The sequence below is a fragment of the Melospiza melodia genome, chromosome 2 (assembly GCF_035770615.1).
Source record: "Melospiza melodia melodia isolate bMelMel2 chromosome 2, bMelMel2.pri, whole genome shotgun sequence".
Lineage (NCBI taxonomy): Eukaryota > Metazoa > Chordata > Aves > Passeriformes > Passerellidae > Melospiza > Melospiza melodia.
The window spans coordinates 116999223-117022295 of NC_086195.1; the positions used below are offsets into that span (position 1 = coordinate 116999223).

At 38.9% G+C, this 23073-nt stretch overlaps 1 protein-coding gene across 5 annotated transcripts; it reads right to left on the bottom strand.

Annotated features, from left to right (window-relative positions):
- Positions 1-645: 645 nt before the first annotated feature.
- On the bottom strand, positions 646-22473 carry GYG2 (glycogenin 2). 5 transcript variants are annotated; one of them, XM_063149661.1, is made up of 10 exons: positions 22321-22455; positions 21608-21779; positions 15820-15961; positions 13937-14111; positions 12137-12299; positions 11511-11637; positions 10400-10622; positions 8006-8146; positions 6175-6285; positions 648-4423 (listed from the first exon to the last, which is right to left on the bottom strand). In XM_063149661.1, the coding sequence occupies exons 2-10, from the start codon at positions 21612-21614 to the stop codon at positions 4262-4264; spliced, it is 1251 nt and encodes a 416-aa protein (XP_063005731.1). In that variant the 5' UTR covers positions 21615-21779; positions 22321-22455; the 3' UTR covers positions 648-4261. The 5 variants fall into 5 exon arrangements, with proteins under 5 accessions (XP_063005733.1, XP_063005732.1, XP_063005730.1 ...); XM_063149662.1 differs by lacking the exon at positions 21608-21779 and having other exon boundaries at positions 647-4423; positions 12137-12197; positions 22321-22473; XM_063149660.1 differs by lacking the exon at positions 21608-21779 and having other exon boundaries at positions 647-4423; positions 22321-22473.
- Between the last annotated feature and the right edge of the window lie 600 nt (positions 22474-23073).

Here is a 23073-nt window from a genome sequence, read left to right on the forward strand (position 1 = left end):
TTTGTCATTGTTCAGAATGATACACAGTGCCATAAAACTGAACAAACACTTTTCCAAGGCAGTTAAATGTTATGCCGCTCTGAAAAGTATTAAAATAATCACAACTAAGAGACTGGCTGTCTTGGAATTTTAGGGTTTTTATACCTCCAGTTTGTTGAAGTTGAAAGGCTTCTCACAAGAGAGTAAAATTCAAGAAAAAAAAATCTTGCAACTGTATTTCTTTCCCCTTTATTAATATAATTCTCATTTTTGTAGCAGTTATTATCTATAAGTTTAAGTCAATTACTATCACTGTATTTTTTTTTTAGTTACCTTTACTATAATTATGGTATAATGTTATTACAAAATGAAAGTTTATACAAGAATGCAAAATATAACTTGAGTGTCACAGCTTTTAATTTTTAGCACAAAATAAACTATTTATGAGCCACCCGTTTTAGGATGAACAGAATTTTAGCTGAAAGATTTTGCAACCAATATGCTGAAAATGCAGACTACTTCAGTGAGCAGTCTTAACTGACATGTATTTTTGGAGGCTATTTAAAAATTTACTACCATGCATTTAATCTCATCTATTGGGTTGATAAAAAAACCAACCAAACAAACAAAATAACCCCAAACCAACAAAAGTTCATACCACAGAAATAAAATCTCAAAACAATAAAAAGAAAACTGGGGGGAACTGGAATGTGAGATTTGAATTAATGAGATATGAATTAAGAAAACATGTCCATTTAATGTTATGTTCAAAGTCATAGGAATCAAAACAGTTTAGATTAGGAAAGCAAAGAATCAGATCCATTAAGAAATAAATAGACATACTGCAGACTTACTGGTGAGAACCAAGCTGTTTATGGGAGCACACAAAAGTCCCAAGCACCTGTTACTAACCCAGCCTCCCATTCATGGATAGAAAAATCAAGGTGAACAAAACCAAACAAAACAAAGCAATTTTTTGAGTACCAGCTTTAAAAAAAAACATTTCTGTGAGCTGACTGATATAGAGGGACAAAGAAAACTTATTTCCCAAGAACAACCCAGATGGAAATGTCCTCACAAAACGCTAGACAGTAAATAAAATGATATTTCAAGAACACCAATCTCCTTTTCCTGTAGGCTAGCAAAGTTCATTAACACACATGTCTAAAATTTTCAAGAATTTTCCTTGTGGCACACCCACACTATCTCCTTATACATGAAGAGCACCCAATAGAATTGTTGTATGGCAAATAAAAGCTGTGAATACCTACAGGCACATGACAGAAAAATTAGCATGTTTTGTTTTAAACACAAGTTGTCCTCTCTAAACACAAAGTCTACCCCACAACTCTAAGTCATAGTCTAGCCTTGTTCAAAGATGAATAGTGCCACCAAAAAATCTACACATCTTAACTTTCTTTACCCTAAAAATACTCGAGGCTATACCACACTTTAATGTGGGAAAAAAATTCCAGGTGAAGCTTGGTAGGTTTTTATTTCTAAAGACACATTTTGACTTAGCAAAGCTCAGCACTGTGGTTCATGGGCTCATGCAGCCCATAACACCCCTCAGACCCAGGAGCTCAGAACTGATGGTCATAAAAGCCCAGAATGCTCCTTGAAGCACAGCACTGGATTCACATACAAAATTCTCACTTTTCACACCCTGGTGGCAAGAGTTGTGTGCTAGAAGCCACTGCAACACTACATTACCAGTAACTAGTTAAATTTTTCATGTGTGAAGACAGGACAAAAAAATTAGGGCAGGGCTCTTAACAGCTATACTTTTCCATGAAATACAATAAACCAACTACTGTTTGGTAATACAAGAGATTCTAAACATTATAATTATGTATGTCTGTAGAAATAATTATTACTCTCAACTTCTAATTCTGCTCAGCAGATAATGCTAATGTCTCGAAAGCAATTCAATAAAATTAAAAAATAAATTAAAGTAAATAGTTATTCACAAGTAATATTCCCTGGCATCATGTGAACAACCTGTAGCTCTTCATTGTTTGTTAAGGACATGACTTCATATGTCTTCTCCATTTCTTTATTTCCATTACATTATTGTACTACAATTCTTTGCAAAACACTGTATAAGCCACACAGAGTACCATTGTACATATTAACAGTTTGAAATGTACTCAATGACACATTTGAGTAAATTCATATGCTATTTTTAAAACCTTTAAGTTACTAATTTCACATCAGTAATTTTTCTTCCAGGATCTAATCAATGTACCAAGTAAGATCTAGTAGTTAACATAAAATGTACAGCTGCATGAAGCATGAGTTCACATTGCTGGCCACAGCTTTACCTAGTCTTCAAAAGCTGTTAGGAGTATATTAGCAGCAATGCTCATAAAACAGAGGACTTTCTCAGAAGTGCATAAGGATGACTAAGAAACAGGGATAACCAAATGCCACGAGAGTAAGGGCACACTGCAGCTGCTGCACTGGGCCACAGCACCAAGAGGTAGAACACACCTACCTGTGTTAAAGTGTAAGGGTCACCTCCCCAGGAACACAGGATAGACAGGGTGCCAGGGTCAGGCAGAGGGAGACCTGTTCTCAATTTCTCTGCTGCCCCTAAACACCTAACTGGACCTAGAAGCTTGTGTTCAACAGACACACCAGTGGGATTCCCCATTTAAGAGTTTAAGGATAAATGAGAACTAGATAAAATCAGAAATATCATAAAAAGTGAAAGGAAATTCACTAATGTGAATATTAGGAAGTAATTCTAAGATACTCAAAGATTTTTTTCTTCTTTTAAGGGACCTTTTGACTCTTTCATTCCTTTCCTGATTTGTGCATTTGTTCCTTGCCCTACTCTCTCATCGTTTTTGATGGGAGGAAAAAGAAATAAAATTTTCTTTGTCCTTCCTATCCTGCTATCTGTTTTTCCTGCTAGCATCTATGCATAATGGTACATCATTGCTTTTAGAAAGAACTCCCAAGAAATTTCATTAGGTATCTCTCTGCCAAAATTTGTGATGTATTTAGATCAAAACTTCTCAAGTCCTGCAACATCACTGCAGAACTCTTATTCCAATATTGAACGAGGTCACAAACAACTGTCAAATCTATACTAGCATAAATGTCAAGACTCTTTTAAAGTTTTTTTTTCTTTTTTAAAAAAAGTATTTTACTTCTTTGTTAAAGTAAACTGACTGAGATAAGTCAAACTTAAGTACACAAATGCACAAAACACTCTCCCGTAAGTGTCCTTAATATAATGCAGTCTCATCAGTAGATTTTTTTTCTGGAATTTTGAATTCAGAGATTTATTAGTTCCCACACACAGCTATTGTTAAAAGATCTTCAAAGGGCCTGTTTACTAAAATGAGTGCCAATTTTGTTTTCAGTTGCACTCAAATTGCCTGCAGTAAGGGGCAACAATGCTAAGCCAAAGACAGCCTTTATCAGCTGCAGTTTGAAGTACTGTAAACAAATTTATAAAAAGCACCAGGTTTACAGAACACAGTCAGTGTTTCTTCTTCTGACCACACAATTCAGAATATGCAACTAAAGCTTACAATATTTTAAAAAGCATCAGTATCCTATGGCAACACTATAAAAGGTTAACATACATTATCAATCTGTCTAAAGAGTTTTAAACCATGCTTCCTCACACTAGTTATGGACCTGAGCAGCTGCCTATAACTGGGTAGAGCATCCACTAGTGATCTCAGATGAAGTCTGAAGTTCCTCTGATCCTAAATGTGTTTAAATTAAAAAGTTTTGTCGCAGATTCCGATGAGGTCAGGATTTCATCACTTCTTTCTCATATTGAAATCTACATCATGGTTACCCTTGAAGGTGTTAATTTGGTTTCAAGAATAAGTTCTTTTTATTTAAATACTTTATAGCAACTTCTGAATGTACTTTGGGAATAATCTCAGTTTGGGAGAAATTCAATTTCCAAAACAGTCTCAACTTCCAACATGTTTCCTACACATGAATGTTTCTGCAGATGGGGTGCATCAGGGAAGAGTGATAAATACATGAGAGTTTATACTCAGAAGGTACCGTTCATTATTCTTTAGAAGGCACTGTGTAAGAACAATGAAGATGACACACATGGAAAAATGAAGTCGAGGCACATTTATCAGTTAAAAACCAAGATTCTGCATCTGTTAAGGTCCCCCAAAAATGTATGAGGATCCATAATCACCTCTAACTGGTGTCACCTAAACTGGTTAAGACAGCCAAGTATTCAAGAATTGCATTTATAAAGAAATCTATCATGATGGGCATAACAGTACACCCTGTCTTAGTGTAAAAATGCATCCAACTTCTTTTTGATATGTTCAAAAGCATCTTTCCCCATATAGTCCATGCGCCCTTCCTCCCATTTCCTCCGTTCATCTTCTGGAGTTGGTTTTGCTGGTTTGAAGTGAATAGACAGCTCTGAAGCAAAATGTGCAACCTCATTCTGTGGAGAGAAGAAGAGTAGGAAAACTGTTATTTGATTTTTCTTATTTCAATACTGTGATGCTAAACCTTATGTGGTAAACTTCTGCACTGTAGACTCCCAGTTAAAACAATGAAATAAACAATATTCAAATGTTCACTCCTGTTTTGATAATGTGACCTCATTTTCCTATGGTTTTACTACTTTCCATGGCATCTTTGAACATACAAAACATTTATTTTACTGATCTTAACTCAGATCTTGGCATACTCAACAACAATACAATGAAAATATTACAAATACTGCCTGGTTAGAGTAGAATATCTGCTACAAGGAAGAATTTATCATTTATCTGTTCAAATCTTGTCTCCAACAAGCTGTGAACATACATTCGTGAACATACATTGTGAACATACATTTCTAGAATTTTTGGTAATTAGTTTTGTTTGAAATCCAGTGAGATAAATATTTAGCAGATGTGAGACACATTTTTTAAATAAATTAATTCAAAATATGGACACTATTCATTATACCAACAGCTAGTTCATTTTGAATGATACTCCAAAATTATAAATGCTGATTCAGAGTGAAGTCATCATAGGTGTACAAATGTGAGACAATTTATTAGTGATAATTTCTACCATGTAAAAGCAAAACTGCGTCTCCAGTTGACCAATGCCAGCAAAAAATGGAACATCCCCACAATTATAACCTGTAATAAAGATAAAATATAACAAGGACTAATCAAAGCAGCCTCTAAAACCTTCTTTCACTAGTACTCAAAGAGGCTCATAGGAAAACAACCCATCTCATGTTGCAAACAAAGCTGAAATCAACAAGAATGGCTTTCTAGTGAAGTCTTCACAAATTCAAGGTAAAAATGTTTCAGAATAGAATTTAATGGGCAGGAATCAATGTCTTAAACTGCCTAAATGCCCTGGAATATCCATTACATCTGCCAGTTTGGGGGAGATAAGGAATAGGACTTGTGGAAGACAAGGTCAGGTATTTCATACAACCAACATGCAGTAAGATGTCAAGATTTCTTTATCATTGGCAAGTTTTATCAACATCTTTGGAAGCCATTAACAAGATGACCAGAATCATAATGTTTTTAGAAATTAAGAATTTTAGCTAGGGCCCAAACAACTCTGGCTGCACAGGAGCTACGGTTTTGTTTCTCAGTCTTTAAGTATTTCACTACAGTGCATCACAATCATACAAAACCCCTCATTAGGAAAATGGCTGTGTGGTGAACCTTACAAATCCTTGACACCCTGTCAACCCCATCCACACCAAGTCTGCCTCTGTTCTCACACTGCCCACATGTACAAGTGTCCATAAATGCAGTGCAAGACCACAAAGGAAAGCGTGGTCACTCAGGCTCCTGCACATTCCTTTTCCACTTGCTTGGAAACATCACTTCAGCAGGTAAAAAAAACCCACAACAAAACAAAATAGAACTAAGAAAAACAAAATACCCAAACAGCTTTGCTTGTGTTAGTATTGGAGAACTAAAATTAACACCATGCACTGATTATTCGGGGATTAGCACAGGAAAATACATATTTAAAACCCCAAAGTTTTGAAAAGACAACTACAAAGGGATCACAACACAGTATTAGAAAAAATTAAGGAATTACATGGCTAAAAGATTAAGGAATTCATTTGCACATTGCATTATAATTAGTTGAGCTTTCCTGAAATTATGTTGGCAGCAAAGATGCACATGCAGTTATCTATAGATGTTGAATGCACAAAGCTACATGTACCATTTCTGAGGTTTCCTGAAGTGCAGGTTGCAATGCAGGTTGTTCTGAAGGGCTGTCAGGCTCAGAGGGATGGACGTTAGAATCTCTTGGTTTGACTTCATGGACAGTTTGCTAAAATACAGCCACTGAGGTTTTATTAGGGGAATATTTTCTCACAATTGCCTTTTCATGAGAATTCATAAAATACAGTACAATCACTTTCAGTCTTGGGGGAGGGTAAAGCAATGGATGGGAGGAAAGCAAGGAAGCACATTATCAACAAGGAGAAAATTCATGTCACCTAGTTTTAGTATCAAAAATGGCATTGAATCAAAGCTCCTACTACAATCCATCTAGGATAAGTACCTCCAGAGGGCAGCTCATCTCATCCTAAAATAGGTTCAAAATGGCTGTCATTTTTCAGTGAGTACACATACAGCCTGGGAAACAAGCTTACCATTCATGATTCCGACCATTCATGAGGCCAAATTTCAACAAGAAAAATCTCATTTCAGGATTATAGCTTGCTCTCACATAAGCTTTTTATATGTATGAAATAAGAACAGAACAAAGTATTTCAAAACAGAGGTAAAATAGATTGCCCAAAAAATATTGTCCCAAATATTTGCTTTTGACAGATAGCAAAACATAAGGGACAGATCTCATTCTTAAGTCTTTTCCCCCAAAACAATTCCACGAGTATACTGAAGCTGGGCAACAAAAAGTGGAATGATGGTATTCCTAAGTAAGAAAGGAACCAAGCTATTACTTTCCAATTAATATGGTCTTCTGATAAGCCAATCCTACTAATCAAAATACTAATAGAAATTTAAATTTTAATGAATCTGCTTTAGATAAAAATTATTATTTTTTTACCCTAAACAAACATCCTGATAATGTGTCCCTATTTAGTTTGAGCCTTTCCAATGAAGTCAGATGCATAAGGCACACAAGAAAATACATCCTTTGCAAATAAATTATTCTTAAATTATGGAATTGTGAGTTTTGCAATTTTCCTTCAGCTCCTTGACACCAAGAGGGGAAAGGGAAGAAGGGGAGGAAGAGGGCAAATGGGAAAGGAAAATTACAGTTTAACTTTATGGAGTAACTACAGGCTAAAGAAATGAAGGGAAGAACATCTTGAAAGTTGTCTTCATCATTGTAGAGAGTAATTCACAAATTACAATGCAGATGACATTAGAACACTAGTTTCATTTTCTCCCAGTTGTACCATGGGGTAATGTGGTTTATCACGCAATATGTAGTGACTTACACCTGCAGAGATTGTGCTATTATGTCCAACTTAATTCCTGAATAAAATAAGGAGATTCAGTGCAACAGAAACACAAATAAAAGAAAAGTGACAAAAGAAGTACTTTAGAAGACTGCAATATTCATTACTGGATTTTTTCAAGGCTCTCCTTGTTGCTCAAGTCACAGAAATTTGAGGAACAGTTTTCCGAGTCAACACTTGTGGGAAAAAGCTTTCTACAGAGGAATGACAGAAAGGATTGTAGCTTTAAATATATTAATTTGCAAAAGTATTAATATTCAAAATATTGCTTTGGTAGCAGATTTTTTTATATTACATTTGATTAAGTACTTAACAACTTTGAATAAATAACCTCTTCCTTAAATGCAAAGCAAACTCTTTCAACTTCCAGACACACAATACATGCATAACTAAAGTTTAAAGAAAATACATAGGCTTAAGATTATTTTTAATGCTAGTGAGAAAATTCAATGGCTACAGCCAAATTGAAGACATGATCTTGCAAATCAGAAAGAATCTCCTTTTAGCATATAATTAGACTTTGTTTCTGCATATAATAATAATAAACAACGCACTCACAGCTTTGAAGGCGAGTTCCTCGGGTGAGCAGGCTGTGGGATTTACTTCACTTGTCTGCTCTGGGAGCTCAGGCTTTTGTAGAGAACTGTCCACGTAAGGACTGACCTTCTTCAGGGTAACTTCCACTCCATTGAAAGAGTGCTAATGAAAACAAGAACATCTCACCACTGAAATACAACTTTTCAGGACGGGGATAACTTATTTATAACAGTTGCACTTCCTTAGAGGACTCTCACCATTAAAGCAATAACATAATAAATGCAAAAAAAGTATATGTTCCTAGATTCAGAGCATGCTGCAGTTTAGGTTTGTTTTTTTTTTTTTTTTTTTTCACTCATGAGTACACCAGCATCATGAGGTAAATCTAACAGGTATTTCCACCTTCATTTACCATAGTTGAAATATTTCTTTAATACGCAGTGCCTTAAAAATGAAAGCATGCTAAAGTATAAGATCAAAAACTACCCACTCCTTTCTCTGCTTTCCAATTTGTCATGAGGTTAATAAGCCAAACTATTCTCTGGGGCTTTGATGGTAAATATTCAACTGATCTTAAGGGGATTATGCAATTAGTTCAATTATGTTAATAATTTAATATTATAAGGCATTAAGAAAATATTTACATATGCATAAATGGGATCTTAATTTGTAATGTCTGGATACAAAATTAAAAATTGTACTTCTACACATTTTTTTATGCTACTGGTTTCTAAGAAATCATCTATTTATAAACAGATTTTTTTTTATTCTATTCATGAAAAGCACACTGCTGCATATCCTTTGGAAAAAAAAACCCATAAAGAGATCAAAAAATGTTTGACATGGAAGTACTGTACATAACATCTTAAATACAATTAACACTGCTTTTGCAAACCTCATTTATTTGTTATGACCTCATGAAACAAGTTAAAATGTAGTACTGAAAAGGTAAATTTTATTACAGTTCAAGACCTAGTTATATGGTCTATATCAATCTAGCTACAAGAAAAACAAAAGTCTGTTTGTTTCATGGGCCAGGTTATCTCTTCTCTGGCTAATTTGTATCATATTCTGCACGTACATTACCATAAAAACTCTATCAATTAAGAAGATGGCTGCAGGATATCTTGGGAAAGCAGATAATACAAGAAATCCTTCTTAAACTGCCACTTTTGTCACTTCTCCTACCAACCAACAGATAGTAAGTTTTCCCACACATTTTGGCATTACACAGCAAGGTTTTGGTAGCAGGGTGATTCCAGGAGTAGCTTCTGTAAGAAGCTGCTAGAAGCTTCCCCCAAACCCGATGGAGCCAATGCCAGGTGGCTCCAAAATGGACCTGTCACTGGCCAAGGCCAAGCCCATCAGTGATGGTGGTGGCACCTTTGGGATAAGATTTAAGAAGGAGGAAAACCCTCCTTCTTAAAGTGAGGAGGAAGGAGTTTCCTTGCAACTGGACAACTGCAGGCAGAGGAGTGAGAATATGTGTGAGCTACAACCCTGCATGCACAAGGGTCACTAAAGAACTAAAGGCAGGAGGTGCTCCAGATGCCAGAGCAGAGATAACCCTGCATCCCATGGTGCATCAGGGTGTCCTTCTGTAGCCCATGGAGGCCCCTGGTGGAGCACAGGGGCTCCCCATGATGGACTCCACACCACAGCCAGGTGGATGTATGAAGGAGGCTGTGGCCCCATGGAAAGCCTGGGATGGAGCAGGCTCCTGGCAGCAACACTGGACCTATGAAGACAGGAGCCTGCAGTGGAGCAGGTTTGCTGGCAGGACTTGTGACTCCATGGGGGACCCACACTGGGGCAGGAGTCCCTGAGGGACTGCATCCCACAGCTCATAGGAAGGACTCAGGTTGGAAAAATCCATGGAGAACTGTGTCCTCTGGGAGGGACTCCACACCTGGAGCAGGGAAGGAGTGTGAGGAATCCAATCCCTGAGCAGGAAGGAGCAGCAGAGACAACATGACCACAGAGAAAACTGACCACAGTCCTCACCTCCCATCCCTGTGTGCCATTGGTGGGGGGGAGTCAGAGAAAAGAGGGAGTAAAGTTGAATCCAGGAAGAAGTGAGGGATGGCAGTAGGTGCTCCAAATTTGGGGTTATTTCTCGTTACTCTACTCTGATTTGATTGGTAATAAATTTAATTAATTTCCTGAAGTTCAGCCTGTTTCACCTTGGATGGTACCTGGTGAGAGATCTCTCCCTGTCCTTATCCAGACTCATGAGCCTTTCCTTAGATTTTCTCTTCCCTGTCCATCTTAGGAGCAGAGTGATAGAGTGGCTTTGGTGGGCACTTGGAATACAGCCAGACTCAGCCCACCACATTATATAATTTCTTCCTCTACCAATTTCCAGAATTTTTGGTTTTGATTCCAACACATTCCCACTAACTCCTCATCAGTTACCTTGCATTCCTCAGATTCTGATTCTTCCATCTTTTGAAGTTTTTCCAACAAAGGCAATATACTGGCACTGTATATATTCCACCAGAGGGCAAGAAATGACAGCTGATGAGAAGATCCAGATGTGGTGCCATCCTGCATAACTCTCTTTGTTTGAAGGTTGTATTTGTAATTCCAGGGCTTTGTTGCTCCCAAGAAGTGAACAACTTTGGCATCTCTACCAAAACTGTAGAGATCAAACATAGAGGTCTATACATAAAATATTTCTTAGCTTATATAAACTCCTAGAAGAAACATGCTTACTCACTCTTGCAAAATTTAGCATTTTGCAAGAGCAACACATTTGAGATTATATTTATTAATATTTTGTTTCTATCTTCCTGGTTTAATTCACCTTGTTTCACATACAGAAAACAAAAAGTTACGTTGCCATTTGCTTCCAGCTGCTAATTCTAGTGGAAAAGTTCATGAAGGAAACTGACAGTCTCATGCAGTACTATTTCCAGTCCTCTTTCAGGCTCTATTCACAAAAAAAATACATACCACTTGAAATATTTAATCACCAAAACTTGGTATTACTGATCCCATATTAAAAATTACTAATAAATACACTGGCCTAAGTTCATCTTCCAATAAGAGTGTATTGTGCAACTAGAATGGAAATTCATGACACCCTAAATCCAACTTGCCTTTTACCAGATAAGATTCTCAACTGCATTGTCTGGAATCATATAATTAGTAGCACAAATTTCATTTCATAGAAGGAATGTCTCAAAAAGTTTAAGCAATGCCAATTGTTTCTCTAAGAAATTACTTGAGGACAAAGGAACAAGCCTAAAAGTAAACCTGCCAGAACCTAATGCCAAAGTAATTCCATTTTGTCAAAAATGAAAGAAGCTTCTTTGAAAGAACATAAAAGACAGTGCAGCCAACTCTGGGACTCTCCCTGTGTCCAGACATTCACATTAAATTTAAGCTTCCATTGCATGGTTTCTACATAAGATCATTTGTGATACTGTAATTTATAATTAAGAGAATATGCCACTATTAGTCTCTCTTACAAAAGGATGTTGTTTAACAAACTACAGAGGTTTACAGAAGTGTTATTACTTACTGATTGAAAGCAGGAACATAGGTGTATACAGAGCTGCTGCTCAGGTTATAGAGGAAAGGCAAGTGTTTGCCAATATCTCCTGTTGCCCAGTTGCTGAAGAAGCTGTTCAACAAGCCTTGATCACCTCCTAAAGAATACACAAAACAGTATTACCATAACATGTGTACACTCGAATTTGTATCAAAATTTGGATGGGAGTGAGATTGGAGCCTGAGATTGGTGTGTTCATGGGACTACAACTTGGACTTGATAATATGGCCATGTGAGTATGTACAAGTGAGTAACACCTGATTCATTCCAATGCAGCCTCAGTGTAAATGAAGTCCTATTGTACTACAAGAAGGAAGGAGTAGTGTTTGGTCACTCAGAGCAAAAGACTGAAGATCAGGTGTGTTTCTCTCTCCTAAGCCAGACAGCAAAATTAACCTAGCAAGACTCAGACACAATGTCCCTTCACTGCCCTTTTCTGAGGAGCACAGTCCAGAGCAAGTCAGCAGGTCTTAAATACAGTCTAAGAGGCAAAGTTCTGCACCTTGAATTCTTACACAGAGCCCAGAGAACTCCTCCATTCTGCCTGATAGCATGGAAACTGTCTAGCATTTAATTCCTTATGCCTTGCCCCTTACCATCAAAGCTGCCGTGCTCAGCAGCAAACTGGAGCAGCAGGTTGTAAGTCTTCAGGGAGGGCTGGAACACAAACACACCACTATTGAAGCAGTCAGGCCAGCCAGAATCAGGAGCTGCAGAAAACTCTTCTCGATCAAACAACTCATCAACATTGCAAAGTACCTTATGGAGAGTAGGAAAAGAGAAAAAGATGCTAGAGTAAATGTTTGTATAGAGCAAGAATTGCCATATTAGTACCAATGGAGTAAATTGATGATTTGGCTTAGTACATGGCTTGCAGAGCATAAAAGCAGTGCCATTGTAAAATATGCTAGAGGTCAGAACCTCTCTTTTTGATATAATAAGGCAACATTAATTGTGATTCTCCATGGTTTCTCTGATAAAATGAAAAGCCTATGAAATTATTTCATGAGGCTTGGGAGACCATCCAAGGTCCCTTTAAATATTATACACATATAAATAAAACACACAATTTCCTTCTTTCTTAACTCACCTTTCCATAGGCAATTATTTTTAATAACTACAACAGAACTGAATGAAAATTGGGAATCTAATTCATTTTAGTAAGCAATAGACTAAGGGTAATAGAAAAACTGCCTCTTGCTGCCAGTTTTCTGATGTAACATAAGATATTTGCTTTTCTGCTTTCTTTTCAGCTTCACAAGGAAGTGGGAAAATCAATCAGGTTAAAGCAGAGATAAAGTTTGTGGAAAGACAGCTGTGCAGTCATTGAAAGTCAGGACGCCTACCTTTCATAGCCACTGTGAAAAACAGGAGAATTTTTTTTACAAATAAAATTAATTGAGTTTTTAAAAAAGACAAATTTTGCCTTCCTCCTTTAGCATTAATGTAAAGCAAGAAATCATAAGTCTTCCTCGTCAAGAAGAATAACTTAATTTGTTTTCTAATTCAAATACAATCTTATTAAATTAAAATGCATCCCAGTCTTTCAGAGTGAGCCATGAAAGCACAAGGGAAGGCTGACATGATTGTCCTCACCAAAATTATCTCTATACATCTAAAAACTCAAAAAAAAAAAAAAAAGGGAACATCAGGAATTTCTTTTTTTTTTTTCTATTTTAAAACCATCCTGCCTTCCTGACAGAATAATAAAAAAAAAAAAAAAGTATGTGAGTGTTGCAAGGCTTGCAAGGGTTCCTCAGGGTGAGAGAGATAGACGAGAATCTTGACTCCATGATCAGAAGGCTGGATTTATTATTTTATGATATAAGTTACATCAAGACTATACTAAAATGAATAGAGAGAAAAGTTCAGAAGCTGCTAAGCTAAGAATAGAATAGGAATGAATAAACAAGGGAGCTCTATGTGAATCTGTCCCAGAGAGTTTGGCCCCTGACTGGCCCTTAATTGTAAACATGGAACATGGGCCAATCACAGGTGCACCTGCTACATTCCACAGCAGCAGATAACAATTGTTTACATTCTCTTTCTGGGGCCTCAGCTTCCCAGAAGAAGGAAAAATCCTAAAGAAAGGATTTTTCACAAAAGATGTCTGTGACATGTGAGAAAGATCTATTTAAAACTTCTGTCAGGAGAGGCAGTACATAGAGTTTGTGATCTCCTTTGAGGACAGTCCTGAGGCTGCTCTCCAAACTGAATTTATTTTTATGCAGCCAGCACAACTCTGAGAATTGCTAAAATGTGCCAGGATGGAGCTCCTGCGACCTTGTGACCGCCAGCAAATCTGGTCACTTCAGAGGCCTGAAGGCTGCCTGGCAAGGAAGCATCCCACAGACAGAGACAGACACAAATGTTTCCATGGCTCCCTCTCCACTCACCAAAGTGTCTGCATCCATGAAGACACATTTGCTGTAATGAGTAAGAGTCCAACAATGAAGCTTAGTGAAGGTTACACCCAGTTCTGGCCTCTGCATCAGAGCCAAATGGACTGAGTCAGCGCTGTCAAGCACACCCACCTCGATCACCTCATCAAATACACTGCTGAGGACTGACCTGCCAGAGAGCAGTGGAGAGAAAGAAAGGGATTTAGACAAGTTCATCAGAGTTCACTCCAGGCGTGACAACAGTGACACACAGCATAACATTAATTATGACAATAACCAAAGCTAGATTGATTGCTTATATAAGAAGTCAGAAGTGAAAAGTCTTTGGACACAGCCTGCTGAAGAGGTAGCTATCAAGCCATAAAATACTGTCTTCTCCACTATGGGGGCCAGCACATCTCAAAAGTGAGAGCTGCTGTTTGAAGGAAAAAACAATCCTCATTCTACTCACTTATCTCTTATGGAAACACCAACAGAAATTAAAGCAGCTTTCATCCTGCACAACTGATTCCAAAGAACAGCACCATACTGTGTTCCCTCTGCATTTTACAGGATGAGACATGCCAGCACTCTCATTTGTACCTACTGTGCACAAGTAAACACTGCTTCAAAACTGCACCTTTTATAAGGTGTACTTGCTCACCACATATAGTTCCTCACTACTATGTAGCATCTCAAATGAGACTTTAAGCTAAATATTTTATTTTTCTATGCATATATTTTATGGGAATTCTATTGGTAACACCAAAGCAGATAATTTTCCTTCAAGGAGCAAGAAAAAAAGTATTTAAAACACAGCTAATTTTCTTACACTATGCTATTATAATCAAAGTCCTCAATGTCTCACAAACACAGAAAAAGAAAACCTGTTCTGTTCAAAATCTAGATTTCAGGATCATTAGCTTTCGCCTGATTGATCTTCAAGGAACAGGAACTAACTGGCAAAGAACTAAATGAAGAGATTATTAGAAGTTTATTTCAGTGATCTGCTTTCTTCTTCTTTTTTTTTTTTTTTTTAATGTTATCCTTGATTTAAAATACATAATATAAATTCTTTTCTTCCTACTCAATGGACGTGAAAAGAATTACAGATTTAGTATCCACCCATGCATCACATGGATACAGTATTCCCTTAGGAAGGTTACAGCGCTCTGATAATGTCCATACTTCCAAAGTCTGTAAAAATAGATTTTTGTGCATCCAGTCATAGCAAAAACGTGCAAATATATATCTTGAGCCAGATGCATTACAAACACATTCAAACAGACTACAGATAACAGGAGCTTTCACACTTCCTAAGATATAGCAGAACTAAGAGTTTAAGTTGCTATAGTATGACACATCTTTTAAGAAGTGTCACAGTCCTCCAAATAACAGGGCTTGAGTTCTGACTTAAGATTTCTGTAAAGGCTATTCTGCAGTGCCTGTAGAATCACAACACAAATTACAAAGTGATTTATACAAAAAAGCAAAAAGAAATTAATTTCTTATCATGATTTTAAGAACATTAGTCATGTTAAACTGAGCCCTTAGGTTTATGGAGAGTTCTGATGCCACAGGTGGTTATGTATCTCATCCTAAGAGAGAAAAAATTGGGAGAAAAACAACAGTAGTGCAAGAAACTAAAACTTTAGTTCCAAATTTTCAGCTTCTCAATTATAATACAAATTCAAGCCACAAGCTCTACTTCTGCAAGTGAATTCTTAGTAGGCTAAGGAGCTTATAATGGAATTTATTTGAGACTCCTCTTAGAAATCACTAGCCAAGAGGGAAGTTCTAGGCATAATGCCGTGAAATCCACAGAAACCTATTAAAACCTTTCATGCTGTTTCTTACTCTTCCACTATTTAAATCTCCAAATGCTCATTACTACTTACCTCATCCCACTGGAAACCTCTGGAGTAATTAGAACTGCCAATTTTCTGGATGTCCTATGATTCCTCAATGACTGTCCAAGAACGAGAGCACCTTGACAGTACACATCATCAGTAGCAAGGGTCACAAAGGCTTGATCTGTTACTGCAAAAAAGTATTCAGAAGAGTCACTTTACAACTTTAAGGTAAGCCCTTTTAGCTTGCTCCCTCCTCTTCCAGATAAACAACAGTATGTGGCTTTTAACAACTACATTGGGATTATAAAAACTATTCCTGTGATGAGACTCCCCCCAGAAGTCTCAATTGAATAGAAAACCCAGTGAATGTGAGGGCAGAATGTATGATTCTGATTTTTATTATTTTTGTTTGCCTCATTTACACAATAGCAGGTATAAAATTTTTGCACTAGCTTTAAACAGATAATTCCCTAGGTCTTATTGCCGAAACACAATGTCAATCAAAAAAGGTGATCTGTAAAAATTTAGATTTTATATTTAACAAACATAGTATAATACAACCAAGAAGGAAAATGTTTTTGCTTATACAGTGCCAACAGCTAAGGAAAAGAACAAGATGCTGAGAATTAGCCAGAAATGTTCTTTCCATAATGCCACTGAATCAACCCAACATTATTTTTGCTCTGCCTTCTTTGTGCGGGGGTACCTGGGGCTGGCTGAACAAGTGCGGAGAAATTCTTACCAAGATCAGTACATCTCCCAGAAGCTGAGAATCCCTACCTCAGGTAACTCCAGGAAATTTAGAAGGGTTCCTTATTGTCAGGAAATATATGAGGAAACAAGTTACAATAAAAAAGAAAGCAACCTACGCTCCTGCATAGCAGGAGAAAATTGATTTTGTAAAGACACCATTCCCATAGCAGGATCATAAGGCGCTGCTTCTTCAGCTCTGCCCTGTGATATGACCACCACTGTCAGAGCTCTTCTGGGGAGGACCTATACCTCAGCAAGGTGAACAGCCTCCTTGGAGCAGAAGGGTGATACACTCTAGGCTGCAAAATTGACCAGAACAAGATGAGCAGGTCACACACATGAAGGGAATTCCACTGAGCTCGACTGAAACTTCAATAAACACTTGTGTTGAAATACTTGTTTAGAACCACCATCATCTTAAGGGACAGGCAATTGCATTAAATAAATTAAAACAACCAAACAATACCAACATAAACAACCTGTCATACAGTTTCCAGGGCCTGTGAGAAACACCAGGAAAGAATCTCACAGAGCTACAGGCAGAGAACTCAACAAATGACCTCATGGCTGCCTCAGCCAGAGGCTGACAAAATGAGTGAGTTCTAGCCCCTAACCATCATCAAGGTTTGCAGTAAAGCATGGCTGATGCCCACAATAAGCTAACAGATATTAAGCATTTTTATTTTTCACATCCTCCAAATCCAGAATGAAACACAGGCCCACTGGTGTGCTGCCTTTCCCCCCGACTTTTTGCCCCTTTTTCACTCATCTCCAGCCAGCCAGCTTGATCTCAAGCACAATACTTTACATTCACTGACATTGCCACACATCCCTGCACCTCAGGAGAATCCTAGTAAGTGACAGACTTGGCTAAAAAAACCCAAATCATCAACTTAAAATAGTTTGCATAGCCCACAGCTGAGCAAACTCCAGTAACATTTCCAATTACAATTTCCAGACAAAGCAAATGAAGAATTGAACTTTCAAATGTCCCATTATAATAACAGCTCAAGCATGTTACAGGTGTTCCAGAAATCAGTGAATAAGGAGTTGCTTTAAAACAACAGATGTGAAGTAAACTGCTCCTACTGCAGTTTCCCAGAGGGTTAAAGGCATAAATATAAGCATCCCTAAAAACCAATGTAAACCAGAAAACCACTGAAGGCTAATTCAGCAAGAAAATTACTCAGAAAAGATGCAAAAGATCAGGAAAGCAAAGCAGTTCTATGTTAGGCAACAAGCATCTTCAGCCAAAGAAAGGTAATAAAACAACTACTGAGAGGAATGTGGGAGTTAGGTTAATATGAAAAAAAAAATTGTGAAATGAGTGGGAGTTCCTATCTTAAAATACTATTTTAAAAAACAACCACAAAACTGAACACAATATTCACATAGCTTTTGCAAACTCTTTTGGCTACAGAAGCTGAATCTTTACTTAAGTAATACATAGAAAAATACACAAACTACTCATTAAATGGTTCAGCAAATTGGTATGGAAAATTACCACGTCCTCCAAATGCTTTTGTGCCCTGTACCCCTGTGGTCATAACCCCAAGGAAGCAAACTGCCAAACAACTGCTGCTTCTAAGAAACTCTTCTGATACCTCACAAAGAACAGAAGCTATTTGAGAATCAGATGTGAGATACCTGTTACAGCCTTCTAAATACAGTGAACCATCATAGAGATAATTGAATAGATAATCAAACTATTGACTGAAAATATTTAACATTAAAATATTTCTTGTGCTAAGAGAGAAGTAAATCCTAATAATTTTAAAATCATACAGAGGCATCACTAATTCATTAAGGATCCTTTGAGGGTTAAAAATAAAAATATTTTATCACTACCTTTCATCTAACCCTTGCTTTCAAGAAAGGAGTGTTATTTGTCTTGCCTTGTTTATAAAATTCTTTGGAATATAGCCTAATAAATAAATATTTTATTTTTATAACTCAAGTAAGGGTCAGGTTTTCATACACGTTTGGAAGTAAATGGTTTTCCTGAAAGCTTCCATTTAGCTGACACATTAAATCTAATACATACAGAGTTTCACTCACTGACTTTAAAAGACCAAATCTTCTTTAAGTTTGAAAGCCAGAGGTGCAGATATTTAAATTCATTGCAACTGTTTTTTGGTTTGGTGTTTTTTTCAGTTTTGGGGGTTTTTTTCTTTTTTTGAATTGTCAAGGAGACCATAAAGCCTAACTTTAATTCTTTGTGCTGAATGACAACACTTTTTTTATGGACAGCACCTACTGATTAGGGTATTAAGTTTTCAAGCAAATTGTTTTCAAGTTGAGGACCCTTATGGCTAATACAATACCACTGGCTATAAGTGAGCTATGAGAAAAGAAAGCAAATTTTTAGAGTCCTATTAAAATCCTGTCATATGAATTTATAAATCTGCTCATTTCTCTTGTCTGGATTACCACAAAGCACATGATGATGCAAATTAAGAAATTATCATCAGTAGTGGCTCTTCAGTTTTACTACCTAAGAATACTTTCTGAGAACAAAACAAGGATCTTCAAGGAATTGACTTGCTGAGTTATCCTAGAACCAGCTGTGCAGCTACACAAAAGAGACAGCAAAAGTCATGTGAACCACTACAGTCAGGGTGATCTTAGGTGGAACTTGTAACAGCTTTTTTAGCCAAGATCACTGACTTTTTATGCTACTTACTCACAGAAGTAGTACCTCTGACACTGCCAGAGGCAAAATTCCTTGACAGGTGTGGAAAATAATTCTAGGGCACCTAAAAGCTTTATTTAGAATACCAACAGAGCAAGCAGACAGGGTGGTGCTCACTTTCATGTTCAAAGAGAAAAAGAGGATTAAAAAACACCAGATACCCCTTTTGAGACTCAGGAGTGACTGATAATAGCAAGCTCTGAGTCACCCAAGTTCCAACTTCAAGACAAGTTTAAGTAGGGTAGGGAGGGTTTTTTTTCATAATCCATTAGACATAGCTTTTAAATAATAGTTTTCTATTTCTTCTGATAGACAGAGGAAGCATAAATTTAGTCCAGCTGTAACTCCTAACGTAACAATTCAAATTTGCCAAGCTGCCCACTGCAAAATGGCAACAGGAGACCAGACACTCCTATGTTATGATTTTTCTGTAAGAACATTCTAAGTTACACATTGTCATTTTATGCATAAAAATAAGAGCAGATAAATCAACAGCTAAAAGCTTCCAACAGGCTGGTTATGTCCCCAGTGCCTCCTGCCATTCACACTCACCAACACAGCACAACTGCTTTCCTAAATTCCTCCCTGATGCCATCTGTTGCTCTCTTGTCACCTCCCCCCTCCTACTCCAGAGACAATCTGCAGGATGAGCAGGCTGCAGCCTCCACCCGCACCCACTGAGCCAAGCACCTCTCTGAGACCCCGGGCGACAGTGGCACAGCTCCAAATCACAGCACAGTTCTTGACTCCAATTCTGTTACTCCCTCTCCTGCACAAGGACGCTGTGGATCTTCCCCCAGAAGTACCCATGAAGGTGTGTTAGACTGCCAAAAAAGAGAACACAAGCTGTAGGCATCTCACTCTGGCCTGGCACAGCCATGTCCTGGAACAGAAATCTCTGCTCCTCCTGACACCCACAATCTTATAAGCCATCAAGAAGTATTTTGTTATAAGTAGATAACATGAACAATAGTGTCAGACAATAACCTGAGTCAGAGCCCTATCAAAAATTATTATGCAAGTTTCCAGCAGAGAGGCAGTTCTTGCCCTAGTACACAAATGACAGCTGGCAGTTTTAATTTCCATGCTTTCTTAGATCTAATAGTTGAAACATTGATGTTACTAATGAATACAAACAACAACACTTTACAAAAACCTTTTTATAACAAAATTTAATGATATTCAATGGTATAAAATAATTCTCTTGGCCTAATGAAGTTCTGCCTCATCCAAAAACAGATTCAGTCTTATCTTTTATTAAAACAGTGCTGAATTTTAGTAGGCAGGATTACTGCTCTTGTGTGGGAAGAGCACTTGATTCCAAGGTTTTGTAGCTTTTATTATGTGTCTTTCGGCTGAAAACTGTTGCATTCTGCTTCAAGACTCTGCAGTATTGTTATTCAACAGATGGTAAATGATCCTCATGAAAACTCAAATACAACAATATCATAAGATGCAAACAAGTACAACACATAACACCCAAAACTAGTCCCAAAATAGTAATATACCAGTTTGAAAATTAGTAATAATTAGTAATAATTATTAGAAATAATTGCTTAAGCAATCCAGAGGTAGCACAAGGAAGTTTATGGTACATATCAAGTTAGATGTTTCCAGTCTTTCCACACCTTCCTGTCAACCAAAAGAAAAAAAAATAAAATAAAATAAAATAAAAACAAAAAAAACCCCAAAAAACTGAAACAAACAAAAAACAAACAACAAAAAACCTCAACCAAACAAAATCCCAGTGCTCTAATCCTTTAATTTGCAGATTTCTGCATTTTTCCAGTGTTGAAGTGCTACATACTTTGAATGAATTCAAAATTGGCACCATTCAGTCCACATGACTGACACCCTTCAAATGGCTCAAGAAACCAAGATTTGTGAGAGCTACTGCTCTCAAAACTGAGAAAAAAGGAAAAAAAGTTGATTATGTTCAGGAACCAGAGTAGCACCTGCACTTAACCCCTGTGATTACCCTAAAAGCAGCAGCACCTCATGGCTTTAAGGATAACTGACTCAGACCAATACCGCTGCTATGTAGAAGGGACATGAGAAAGGTTTGGACTGAGACAGCCAGCCCCAGCCTGTCACCCTGGGGATCCACCAGGAAAGCACACACAGACCTAAGCAGGCCAAGCTGTACATACAAGCAGAATACATAAATGAGCTCACCTATTTCACCCCATCACCCAGACAGTTAAAACCCTCCTCTGGAGCTGCTCATTACAGCACAGCACTCTGCGGATAAGAAAGCAGCAGGGACCCTCTCCCGCACCGGGATGTGAGAAGGGCAAAGCCCCGGGGGGCTCCAGGCTGCGCTCCCGATCGTTCCCGATCGCTGCTCGGGGCGAGCCGGGCGGGGCTCTGCGGGCCGGGGGTACTCACCGGACATGCTGGGCAGGCGGGGGCCGGCCGGGCAGGGCAGGGCAGGGCTCGGTCCGCGGCGCCCACCGCTCCTGCCGCCTCACCTGCGGGCGGGGGGGCCGCTAAACCGCACAATGGGATTAGCCTCCTTCTGCTGGAGGCACCGGCAGGTGAATTACATTCGCAGGGACTCCTGCGCAGCGGCAGAGAAAAGGCATTAGCGGCGGAGAGCACGGCGGGGGGGTTGGCACGACCCACCCCGCCCCCGCTGCGCCCCGGGCGCCGGCTTTGCTGTGAGGGGGGCCCGCTCCCTGCCCCTCAGCGCTCCGCTCCCGGGCGGGCACGGCCCGGAGCTCGGCCCGGCACCTCTCCCTGGACAGGCACACCCCAGAGGCCAGCCCGACACGGGCACAGCCGGAGCTCGACCCGGCTCCGCAGCCCGACACGGGCACAGCCGGAGCTCGGCCCGGCACCGCAGCCCGACACGGGCCCCGCTCCGGGAGTGGCTCTCCCGCTCCATTGGCCGCCGCGCGATGGGAGAGATCCCACCCCGGGATGGGAGAGACCCTCGCTCCCCTTCCTCCTGTTCCCTCCCGTCCCTGCCCCGATGTCCCGGGTGTCCCCCGGGTCTCAGGCGCTGCGACAGAGCCTCCCTGTCACGCACACGCTTCCCGAGAGGAAGGGACACAGGCCGGGGAGACTCCGCCGCGCAGCGCCCAGAGGAAAACACCAACCTCTATGAAGGAGCGTGGAAAAGGGTCTCAGAGCATGAGTAGGGTGATTCCAGCGCGGCATGTGGTCACACACATACCCGGGATTCACCGCGAATGAAGGGGGTCTGCCCCTAACTCCCTGGGGCCGTCGTATCCCCTACAGAATCGGTCTGATCATTTGTCACCCGGATAAGCAAGGAGGTGTTTCCAGTGTCAGGAAGCTCATGCTATTCAGAGGGCTGTAAATATTTTCACAAGTGCATAAATAAATGCACATTTTCTCACACAGCATGCTTTTTTCACTAGCCTAGACGTCATGTAATTGTGATGTAATTCAGCCATACAATGTCTCTGCAAAGTAATTTTAGGCTGATGTGGTTTAGCCAAGGCATTTCTGTTTCAAAATCTGCTGTGAACATCAATATCTATGCAGCAGAGGTAAACAACTTTCAGGGAATGTGCCACTGAAAAAACTGCCTAGTGGTACGACTCAGCTATATAAACTTCATTTCCAACCATTTGCAAGAGATCTCTGCTGCCACTCCAAGCTGCAGCATTTGTTCTCTTACACCCTGGATAATAATAATCCTAAAGGTCCACTGGAGAAGAGGGTGTCATTGCTCTGTAGTAATGGTGAAGAAGGATGGACATAAACACAAACACATAGGAAATTGAGTTTTATTTATCCCACAGAAATAAAATTCTCACGGATCTGTGTTCACCATTGATTTACGTAGACATATCAACTAGACAACATAGTTATCAGTACCCTAA